Source organism: Sinocyclocheilus rhinocerous, unplaced genomic scaffold (assembly GCF_001515625.1).
Source record: "Sinocyclocheilus rhinocerous isolate Xijiao unplaced genomic scaffold, SAMN03320098_v1.1 scaffold1998, whole genome shotgun sequence".
Lineage (NCBI taxonomy): Eukaryota > Metazoa > Chordata > Actinopteri > Cypriniformes > Cyprinidae > Sinocyclocheilus > Sinocyclocheilus rhinocerous.
Window position 1 is genome coordinate 94,848 of NW_015628694.1, and position 12,481 is coordinate 107,328.

Consider the following 12,481-nt stretch of genomic DNA (forward strand, 5'->3'; position numbering starts at 1 on the left):
ACAAACCCAGATAAACCCTGCCCTCGGGAAAAGGCAGCAAAGGGGGTGCCATGCTGCGCTGCTTTAGAGAAGAGGAAGAGAAAACTAGAGGTGCACGTAAAAATCTATTCATATATGAATCGCGATTCTGTCTTCTAACGATTCTATTGGATTCACAAGTTTCGAAATCAATGTTCTAAAGCAGCGGTTCTTAATACTGTTCCTCGCGTCCCCCTGCTCTGCACACGCTCTGCATCTCTCTCTCTCTCTCATTCAGCTCACCTCCAACAATGAACTGTTACAATTATACACTTATTTTCACGTAGCTATGAGAAGCGTTAAACATGGACGCACGTGCAGTTGCCGTATTGTATTAAAACTTTAATCAGGATAAAACTGTATATTAAAAGCTAACATAAGCAGTAGCATTTACAAATAACTTATGTGAAAAATAATGCGTTTTTTAAAAAAACGAAGCATTAACACATGTTAGACTGCACCCCATAAACACAATCAAGCCTAGAAAAAACCCAGTGAACCACCCCTTTAAGAATTACATTTACAAAATTGATAGGATCAATTTTTATTTCATTCCAACTTCACAGAGGAAGCAAAAGGAACCTTTGCTATAATCTATTGCTATTTTTTTAATATGGTACTAGATGATGATGATCAGACTCAAAATAAGTGAAAACAATTAAATATTCAATACCGATAAATTAAAGAAATTACTATATTGGCTAATAACCAATATGGTACAAATATATTATAAACCCATGGTGATTTCCCAATCAAGCTTCATGTTTTTGTCAGTCCAGTCCCTGCTAAAGGCAGAATGCCTTGCCAAACCACACTAATCGAGAATCGGGTATCGTATCGTATGTCATGTTAGTGTAGGGCAGCCACACCTTTCGGTTTGCTCAGCCAGGTGAGTCAGTGTTGAAACATCAGGTGGGGCTGACACACACACACACACACACACAAAGATCTGTTAAGCATTTACAAGAAAAGCGGATGGTACAATGAACTCCAGTGCAATGTTTTGGCAAACCTGAATGACTTGACTTGGGCCAGGTTCATAACTAAGGGGTTGGTCTGGATACGACCATCTGTTATCACAGCTAGCCGTTGCAGTAAGCTAGTTTTTGTGCGTTTCATATAGGTATTTGCAACCAGACTTGGTAGCGTATGCAAACTTCTACCAAACAGAACCATCTGGTTTTGTCTTCAAAGCAGCAAAACGGTGGTGATGTGTATTGTCTTCCACATTCAAAAGTCTGAGACCGTTCCAGTAAAAGGAAGAAGCAAAGGAAATGGCCTTTGTCTTCCTCCTCCAAAAACGATGACTGTGATGTCATAAAGGAAAGGCCAGCAGTAGCAGCTTTACTGAATGAGACCCCTGTGCCCCCCTTCATCCTGAAGTCACGTAATGACCATTGTGCTCATGAGTATTTTTGGGCTGAGAGCTAAAAGCATCTCACTCAAGAAGCTTGAGAGAATTCGGTGTCAGTCTTTCATGGAGCGCAGCTCCCTCTGAGAGGTGAGGAGGGAGGTGCCAGCAGCCAGTTCTCAAAGTCAAATATTGATTGGTTGCCTAGCAACTGATTCCCAGTGAGTCCTGGAAGGACAGGCCTGATTGCAGTCATAGCAACATTGCCTACCCAGGAAGTGAAAAATAACTTCCTGATGGTGTCACACTGCAAGTTTTGTATCACTTTAGAGTTGCTCGCAGCCAGCTGCTTCATTACCTTATTAAAGGTAATCTGGTACATGTTATTTTTTTATCAGAACAATTGTCATTTTATGATTTGTTGCCATGGGAATAAATAGTGTTGATTTGATTTTCTTATCTTTATTAAATTAAATTTTTTTTTATTTAAATTTTTTTATCTTTATAGCCAACATAATGAAGTGGCAGCTTGAAATGAAATGAAAATAAGATGTGATTTTGAAAAAACTCTTCGATAAGTGTTTATTAGCACTCTATCAATCATTAGGTCTTTGGTGAGGCCCTACCATCCCTTTCTGAAATTGACTGGATGAAAAGTCATTCCACAGACCATCAGAGTTCTCCTGGATCTGAAAGCATGAGACCCTTTTGGAATCCTGAAGATGTACTTTAAAGGGATAGTTTGGTCTTTTAAAATTTGGTCATTATTGACTGACAAGCTCTGAAAAGGACATATATACTATAATATAAGTATCTCTTGAAGTCATACAATAAGTTTGTGTGAGGAACAGTCTTAATGTGTTAACACTTTTAAATGTACCAAATGTACTGGATTAAAAGAGTAAATGATACATTTATTTAGTTCTGGATCCATTTAGTTCTGGACTCGTTTCCGACTCCTGTACGGAACTGAACATAGCTCCTGAGATGGGAAGAACCAGGTGTGCTTGAACATTTTTTCCAACCAAGGTTCATATGGCAGCGTTAACTTTTATTCAAATGAACCGCACTAACAGAGCAATCGCACTAGAGTTAATTTTAATCGAACCAAATCTGCCAAGTGTAATTGCACCCTGAGACATTGTGCGCTGATGGTTTAACCTTGCCCTGAAGTTCATGTCTAGCCCGCGATCTGCAAAATTCCGGAGCGGGTCGAATTTGGGTCTTTCCCTCACACAATTTGTTTTATGACTTCAGAAGACTTAAAAAAAATAGTGCTATAGAACTTTATTTTATTTATTTATTTTTAGGTATTTTATTAAAACTTAACAGGCTGCCAATGCCAAGAGCTGCGTAACAATTCTTAAACTTTTACTTGTTCATTAGAAAATAACAGAATGTTAGAGTCGGTCACTTCTCCTTGCTCTCATTTTTGAACATCCTTTCTGCCATTCTTCAGAACACATTCCACCTTCTCTCACATGACCACACAAAGTAATGAAGAATCATGTGATTTTTTTTTTTTGTATTGGTCTCAGTGGTTCATTGTGAGTGGCATGATTGCGCAGGCAACTGAATGGATGAACTGAAATTCATAATGTTACATGTGAGGTCCGCTTGTGATCAGATGTAAATATTTATATATTTTGGTCACACAGCTCCAATTTTCAGTTTCAACTTAAACCAGTTCAGTGACCTTCTGTTTGCCTCCAAGACAGCAGTAAAGTGTGCACTAGAGAACTGAAAGCACCATTCCCAGTGCATTACAGTGTTGTGTAATTGCACATTGGACACAGCACAATGTGAAGTAGAAGTCATTTAATGTTTGTATGTGTTGCTATAGGGTTATCAGTATATGTCCTACTTTTGAAGTCATTTCTGTTTACATCCCTCTCTGTGGCAGTGCAGTCAGCTGAATAAGCGTTCATGCGCTTTAAATAAGGCATGGAATGTGTACACAGCGCCCCCTTGGAGAACTAACCAAAATGTTTCCTGAGCTCTATTAGATATAGGCACGTTGTCATTTGATGATTTAAAGGGGTGGTTCACTGTTTTTTTTTCTAGGCTTGATTGTGTTTATGGGGTGCAGTCTAACATGTGTTAATGCTTCGTTTTTTAAAAAAACGCATTATTTTTCACATAATTTACCTTTATTCCACACCGCTCTGTCCCTTCTCTGAGAAACGGGCTGATCTTTTCCTGTTTTTATGAAGCCCCTCCCTCAGAAATACGATGGGCTCTGATTGGTTAGCTAGCCCAGTGTGTTGTGATTGACTAAACCACCTCTAGTGCGCATGTGCTCCGGTTGTATTGTAAACAACGGCGTCGTTAATATCGCTTATCAGTTTGAGCCCGATTGAGAAGCAGAGGATATTATTGAAGAGGATCGTGCAGAACTTGTGCAAGCACGGCTTTTAATGGTAGACCTATGTTTTTTGTTTGTTATTGTCTCATACTTTTAGATATGCGGTTATTTGTAAATGCTAATGCTTATGTTAGCTTTAATATGCGATTTTATTCTGATTAAAGCTTTAATACAGTCCGGCAACTGCACGCGCGCGTCCATGTTTAACGCTTCTCATAGCTATATGAAAATGTGTATAATTGGAACAGTTCATTGCTGGAGGTGAGCTGAATGAGAGAAAGAGAGAGAGAGAAAGAGAGAGAGATGCAGAGTGTTTGCAGAGCAGGGGGACACGAGGAACAGTATAACAGGTTAAGAACCACTGCTTTAGAACATTGATTTTGAAACTTGTGAATCCATTAGAATCGTTAGATTTTTACGTGCACCCCTAGTTTTTGCTTCCTCTTCTCTAAAGCAGTGCAGCATGGCCTCGCCCCCTTTGCTGCCTTTTCCCGAGGGCAGGGTTTATCTGGGTTTGTGATGTCACGCACCCGGGAAGTAACTTGTTGTAGTCCCTACCAGCCGTTTTTGTAGGCATTAAACCGCCAGAATTTTAAAAGACGATATCTCCCGTTTGCATTGAACTTTCAGCTTCGTAACTTTGCAGATATCGTTTATGCTCAAACAGCAACATTACACACTAACTAACGTTAAAAAATTAAAATCGCAATCAACCACCCCTTTAAGTACAAATGTTTCCTGCTAGCATCACTGTACATGAGAAATGAAACGTAGTTTCTTGCGTCTCACTGGATTCCTTGAAAGCATCTGCGCTTACAGCTTTTTACTACAGACAGTAAGAAAGTCATCATCACTGTTATGCGGTTAATTAAAATGCTTCACTGACGTCATCATGGTCACTATTCTTTAGTTGCTGCTCACCATACTCTGAATGCATATTGTATTAAAAAATTTTACATTTAAAATGTTATTTATATATTTTCTTTGTGTATGTGTGTGTGTGTGTGTGTGTGTGTGTGTGTATATGGTTATATATATATATATATATATAAAATAATTCACTTATATTTGGTTTTGAGTTTATTTTTAAATTAATTATTAGACATCATGTGAAAATAACTATCTACAGAAAATCGGACCGAGTTTTTATATCTGTATTTTATTTTTATATCTAAAAATAAATGAGTATAGGAGAATTTTTCTCCCTTTTTCTTTAAGGTGAACTTCCCCTTTAAGCAATCACTTGATGAAATGTAATGAAATAGACTGTTGACTGCAAGCAGCTGGACTTGCAGGAAAGGTTTGATTAATGACTCTCTGTTCTAGTATCTGCTCTTAAGTTTTGGCTCACACGTCACACCTATGCTTTTTTGTAAAAGCAATAACACTTAAGTTAGGCATGTCAATTGAGGTTATATAATATATGAACAGAGTTTCAAAAGATTAAGTCATTCATATTAACCACAAAACGCCAAGGCCACTTCCCAGTTTGTCTGGTTCTGAAAGAAGGTTAAACAAAACAACCTGTACCTTCGATTCATGATAATTGTGTTCTGATCGCAGCATCATCGGAGAATGTAGGTGTGTATGAACTCATCATTTGAATGTGGTGTTCTAGGTATGGAATCAGGCCAGAGAACGTGATCATTTATGGCCAGAGCATCGGTACGGTCCCTTCAGTAGATCTGGCCTCTCGGTATGAGAGCGCTGCTGTCATCCTTCACTCCCCTCTGACCTCAGGCATGCGGGTGGCTTTTCCTGATACCAAGAAGACCTACTGCTTCGATGCATTCCCCAAGTGAGTCTCTCTTTTACCTTAGACTTGCCGTCTTTTCCTATTTTCTCATGTTTACCACAGTCACATTCTTTCCCCTAATTTGTATAGTACCTCATACCAATTAGAGACATACTGCTCGTTTCCACGTTTTGCTCTGAGCAGCCATGTTGCGGAGAAGGCGCCTGGCTGGTTCATCTGTTTTCTGCCCCTTTAGGCATTGTTGTTATTGTGTGCCCTCTAGTGACAAATATTTTCCAACAAGTATTTCAGTGTTTGTTTGTTTTATACCTGCACTACCTTTCAAAGGTTTTTAAAATAAATTAATACTTCAACAAGATTATTCAACAAGATGCATTAAATTGATAAAATCAAAAGTAACAAAGACTTTTATATTATTAAAAAAAAACCTCTTTTCAACATTGATAGTAATAAGAATTTTTTCTTGAGGGTTGTTCAATTCTACTGTGCCATCATAGGAATAAATTAGATTTTAAAATGTATTAAAATGGCAAACAATTATTTTAATAATAGTTTTACAATATTATTATTTTACTGTATTTTTGATTAAAAAAATTAAGCCTTGGTGAGCATAAAGGACTTCTTTCAAAAACAATTAAAGAATCTTAACAACAAACTTTTGAGCGGTAGCGTATGCATTATTATTATTACATTTTGCAGACTGCTGTAAATTTACAGTACAATATAAAAAGCAGATATATGCAATATCCAAATTATAATGAACCAAAACATTTGTACTTATTTTACTTTTTTTATTTGACCAGCCAGTAAGTCAGGTACAAATTTCATATAGATACTTAAGAAGGTAAAAGTCTTATGAAATAATTTAGAAACACAAAGAATGTTCAGCTGAAGAAAAATACTAGACATCCAAAAAAGCCCTTTCATTTACATTTACATTTACATTTAGTCATTTAGCAGACGCTTTTATCCAAAGCGACTTACAAATGAGGACAATAAAAGCAGTCAAAACTAACAAAAAAGCAACAATATATAAGTGCAAATGACAAGTCTCGGTTAGCCTAACACAGTACACGTAGCAAGGTGTATATATATACACATATATATTATACACACACACACACATATACACACAAACAAAGAAAAACAAGTAGATAGAATAGAAAACATAGAAAGCTAGTGTTTGTTTTTTTTTTGTTTTTTTTTAAAATAAAGAACAAAAAAAATGAAAAAGATAAATATAGATAAAGTAGAATTATAATAGAATAGAAAGTGCTAGAGTTAGAGGGTCAAATAAAGATGGAAGAGATGTGTTTTTAGGTCAACTGCACCTCCTGGGTTCAATGACCATTAAAGCATGGGGCTTTGAACATGAAGTTAAGAACACATGTGACCCATTCTTTTTAGGGTGGGGTAATGTTTAAAGACAAGGCACTTAAATGGATTCAAAGGATGAGAACAGAAAACAGGACAAGACAATAAAGATGTTTCTATATAGAGACTTTTTATAAAATGTCGTTTATTAATGTTGTTAAATGGTTATGGATGTTACAGTGAGAATTGGGCTACATATTGTCATCATGTAGTTAAAACCCTTTCCTGCTTCCTACAAGTGTCAATTCATGAACAAGTACGGAATCTAACAATGTTAGAAGTTATTTTGTTTAAAACTCCATATATAGCCTGCGTGTCATGCGCACACCCGAGGATCCCTATTGGACTACAGTGATGCTCACTCATAACTTTTGTATGAGGCAGACAAGTAGTGGTCTTCCTCTAGGGGTGGCATGGGGGCTCAGGAAGGCGAATCCTCCATTGAGTCGCATTCAATCAGCCCAGGAAAAAAAGCATGTAAAAGAAGATTAAAACACATTTAGTGCGGTCTCCCTGTCAAATAGCCCCTTGAGTTGCGTGCGGCTCTCTACGGTTGATAGAGAAAGGAGCGGACGAACCAAGCAAGTGATAGTGAAAAGAGATCGAAAGGTAAGAGATCTCCACCTCTGTCTCCCTGTATTAGGACCCCTACTTTAGACCTCTACTGTGAAGGTCTTTCAACGGATTTTCGGTCGTGCATTGTGCGTTTACGGAATCTTGGAAGATCCGAGTCGTGATTGAATGGAGGAATGAAGTTACGCGTGCAACTGAAGTTGATTAAACTTTGTGGCATTGTGTAAACTTTAGAGGGGGCGCGATGTAGCTATTCTATTGAAACAGTTTTTGAGCATAGCTGAAATTACAAATGATGCATTTAAATTTAAATATGGCAATTAAAAGTGTGTCATATTCTTATATTATAACATTTTCCTGTAGAAGAAAAATATAATCACTCACAGGGGCGGTTCTAGACCAAAGTAACTGGGGGGGCGGGGGACATACGTGACGTAGATACGTGACGTCACCGCGCTACAGTCTGCAGCGAGGGGTATCTCGATTCCTTACGTCCGAACGTTATTACGTAATAACGTGGTCCCTACACCTTAGCGTGGCATATTACTTGCTCTAAAACAGCCAAAAAACATAGGCAGGCATATTTTTCTATTTATTATGCGTTTTTCGATTTTTGAGCCACAATATATATATATATATATATAATGTATATTTACATGAACAATATTAAACTTCATTTACATTTCTCAGCATGCTGTTTTTAGCATATTTAATAAAAATGTCATTTATTAATAACAACTGTTCTAATAAATATTATAGCTACACTTTTCACCTCATCAATCTTCGTTTCACTGCTCAGGTCTTGGTTTCATATACAGTCTATGTTTCATTGCGCTTCCAAAACCGAGTCAGTTCCCGACCAGTTTGTTAATCGGTTCATTTCAAAGATCCGACTCACAAGAACGATTCGTTCACGAATCGGACATCACTAGACACAAGCAACACTTTTCACACGACAAGACCCCCTGTGTGCTTCTTCAGCACCGTATGCGACCATAAGCTTCACAATAAATTGAATTCATAGTTTCAAAAGCAGTTTAATTTGAAACTCCTCATCCTATCTCTTGAACGGTAAGCCCCGCCCACCCGAGAACCCCTTGTCGTCATGCTAATGGCTCTTCCACACGTTAATTCTGCTCCCTCATCCTCAATACACGCCCCTAATTTCACTTCCTCCGCGAGCCGCGCCTGGGACGGGGCTGGCTGACTTCAGCCCAGGAAAGAAAGCATGTAAAAGAAGATTAAAACACATTTACTGCGGTCTCCCTGTCAAATAGCCCCTTGAGTTGCGTGCGGCTCTCTACGGTTGATAGAGAAAGGAGCGGACGAACCAAGCAAGTGATAGTGAAAAGAGATCGAAAGGTAAGAGATCTCCACCTCTGTCTCCCTGTATTAGGACCCCTACTTTAGACCTCTACTGTGAAGGTCTTTCAACGGATTTTCGGTCGTGCATTGTGCGTTTACGGAATCTTGGAAGATCCGAGTCGTGATTGAATGGAGGAATGAAGTTACGCGTGCAACTGAAGTTGATGAAACTTTGTGGCATTGTGTAAACTTTAGAGGGGGCGCGATGTAGCTATTCTATTGAAACAGTTTTTGAGCATAGCTGAAATTACAAATGATGCATTTAAATTTAAATATGGCAATTAAAAGTGTGTCATATTCTTATATTATAACATTTTCCTGTAGAAGAAAAATATAATCACTCACAGGGGCGGTTCTAGACCAAAGTAACTGGGGGGGAGGGGGGGCAGACAGGGGCCGACAGGGGCCACTTGTGCTTTTAGGGGGCACAATTTGAAAATTAATCTTAGCCTACATTAAGTATTATTCATTGTCATTTTTCACCATGTCATGTATCACTACAATCTCTAGAAGTAATCTATAACCATTTCAAATAAAATGAATGGTTCATCATTGTTCTTTTTTTTTGACACATAATTTTGTATTGTAGTGTCAGGGGCATCATGCACTTATTATTTTTAAGGGGGCACGGGTGAGGGGAGATGGCGACGGACGGCTCTGCCCACTTTGAGCTTCAAAAACCTCTTCAGGAACCTACGGGTGACGTCACGGACACTACGTCCATGTTTTTATACAGTCTATGGTTATAATGCACAGTGCTATAAAAACGCATCTGTCTCTGGCTCGTTGCCAGCCAGTGAACTCAGATTTGAATTTAGCAGCTGGTGATGTTTTTCTTTTTTTATATATAGTTTACAGGACAAACTGCGCATTTCTTCCAAAATTGTTTGGTGTGATATGATTCCAAATTTAGGGGGGCCAAAGGGGAGGCCAAGCTTGTTGACAGGGGGACACTGGCCACCCCCTAGAACCGCCCCTGATCACCCAGCCCAAGCTTGTTTGCCGGTGTCGTGCCGAAAATTGATCGTCTGCCGAAAACTGATTGCTGTCCACGTCTTTCCATTTTACACTTGCCAAAAAGTGATTACAGACTCTACATATTGAGTGAACTGCTCTTTCTGCCTCAAAATGACTTGATTTCATTCATGGTTGTTATATTTGACAGATTATAGCTCATTCAGTGCAGTATAGCACGACACCGGTCTTAGCTGGTCTCCCAATTTAGACTTGTTTTTAAACACTTGTCAGCTGGTCAGGCTCGGACAACATCTGGCTGGCCATCTAGACCAGCTGAAGACTAGCTTGATTAGTTTGGGAGACCAACTTAGTCTGTTTTTTTTAAGGGTTTTGCATGCATCCGAGTCTTCTGTTTCGGCATTTGCAATGTAGGTCATGATGAGAAAGTGAATTAATTTTCGTAATTTAGTTTTCGTATCCATGAAAATGTTTCCCAAATAATCATCTGAACGTGTTTTAATTATTTTAAGTCTTATATTTATTTATCATTTTACTAGTAGACTACACAACCTCTCTGGGTGACTGCAAATAAAGCCTGTAAGTTTCTGTCCATAGCCTGCCATTGTCCATTCACCCCCTCAGACAAGGGAAATTCATAGCTCACCCCCCTTAAAAATGTGATTTAATTTGTTCGGGGGGGGTGAATGTCCTCCCCAGTTATAGTGATTGCTATGCCCCTGCATTTATGGCTGAGGAGCTGCAGATGGTCAGATCAGGATCTGGTGATATTGCAATCTTTGTATTGATCAAAGCAAGAATAAAATTAGTTTAATAGTATAATAGTAAATGAGCTGTGGTTCAACAGATGCTGGGGTCAGAGTGGTTGTTCTATTCTCCCCTAATGTTTAAAAGATTAGAAAAGTTTTTGTGATTGATTTTTGCCCTGGAGAATCTTGAGTTTATAAAATCATTTGTAACTGTTTGGTACAAATGAAGCCAACTCTCTCTGTGTGGAACTTCTAAGTCTCTTTTAATGATAATTACAGAATTTGGCTGAGGTGATTATTGGTAAGCAAATATTTGTGTGACAGGCTTTTATAGGGAGAGTTTCTTTATAGGGCCCATGTCTGTTGTTTTGTGGCACGAAGGGGCCATGGGTTGAACGACTGAGCACTTTTTTTCTTGTAATTGGTGCCATGTGTTTTGTAAATAACTTGGAAATGTGAAAACCTACAGAAAGCTTGCACTTCAAAGCGAGTTGTAATGCCACTATGAAATTGAGTCCCAATCAAAATTAAGTCAGAACAGTTGTATGATTGGCCCACAAAACTTTGAGCTTTAATGCTTTTACCTGTCAAGGTGGTGTAGTGTAGTTTTGTAATATCAAATTTAGTTAAAGGGGTCATATGATGTTGCTAAAAATAACATTATTTTGTGTATTTGGTTTGGTGTAATGAAATGTGTTTATGCGGTTAAACGTTCAAAAAACACATTATTTTCCTCATACTGTACATTATTGTTTCTCCTCTATGCCCCGCCTTTCTGAAACGCGTCGACTTTTTACAAATCTCATCGTTCTGAAAAGCAAGGTGTGCTCTGATTGGCCAGCTATCCAGTGCGTTGTTTTTTTCGCTTTCGCAACAAAACACACAGCGTCTTGACAACATGGCGGCGGCGGTGGCAGCAACAATAAAGTTACGCCTTCTTTCTTTGCATGAAAATTTGGGCGGCGTTATGCAAATCTTCCCACATCGTGACGTAGACATGTGGGGACGTGTTTATAAAGTTACTCCTTCTTTCTTTGCGTGAACATTTGGCCGGCATTATGCAAATATTTCCACATAGTGAGGTAGATATGTGGGGCGTGTTTAAACGAGGCGTTTTAGGAGGGCGTGGACCAGTCTTAACTTTTATAAAGAATATCTCTTTGGGTTTGAGACTTTAGTCTTTGCAACTTTAGGGAGCTTATCTATTCACGAACAGCTTGTAACACTCCAAAGAGAAAGGAAAACTTGAAATCGCATCATATGACCCCTTTAAGAAGTCAAAAACAATACTCTATCATTGAAAAGGAGTTAATACTTTTATTCAGCAAGGATGTATTAAATTGATCAAATGTTATAAAAGATTTCTATTTCAAATGTATTCTCTTCTTTTCAATCAATCCTGAAAAAAAGTATCATAGCGTTCCAACAAAAATATTATGCTGCACAACTGTTTTACACATTGATAATAAGAAATGTTTCTTAAGCAGCATATCAGCAGAGTAGAATGATTTCTGAAGGATAATGTGACACTGAAGACTGAAATGATGGCTGCCAAAAAGTCAGCTTTGACATTCAAGGAATAAATTATCTTAGAATATATTAAAATAGAAAGTTATTTTAAATTATATTAATATTTCATAATATTACAGTGTATTGTATTTTTGATTAAATAAATGCAGCCTTGCATCTTTCAAAAACATTAAAATATATTACAGACCCCAAACTTTTGAATGATATTAGTGTATCTTTTATGGTTTTCTCTCTCCCTCCCCCCCCATAGGACGTGGCAGACAGTTATACCATGCAGGTGAATGATGGCCCCAGCAGTCACCCCATTTTTGTGGCTCCTGTTAACGGAAATGCTCAGCGGTCGTCAGGATATGTTCCAGGCAGGATTGTTCCAGTTCGTTCTCCACCCCCAGCCAAGTCTCCTCCGCCACCCACACTGAAGCCCC

At 38.3% G+C, this 12,481-nt stretch overlaps 1 protein-coding gene across 1 annotated transcript in view; it reads left to right on the forward strand.

Moving 5' to 3' along the window:
- The window catches only part of LOC107738292 (protein ABHD17B), a 12,615-nt gene extending 6,819 nt beyond the window's left edge, over positions 1–5,796 (forward strand). Inside the window, exon 3 of the mRNA XM_016550012.1 lies at positions 5,353–5,796. Coding sequence (XP_016405498.1) covers positions 5,353–5,536 — 184 coding nt within the window. The 3' untranslated portion in view covers positions 5,537–5,796. The remainder of the gene's footprint in view (positions 1–5,352) is intronic.
- The last annotated feature ends 6,685 nt before the right edge of the window (positions 5,797–12,481 follow it).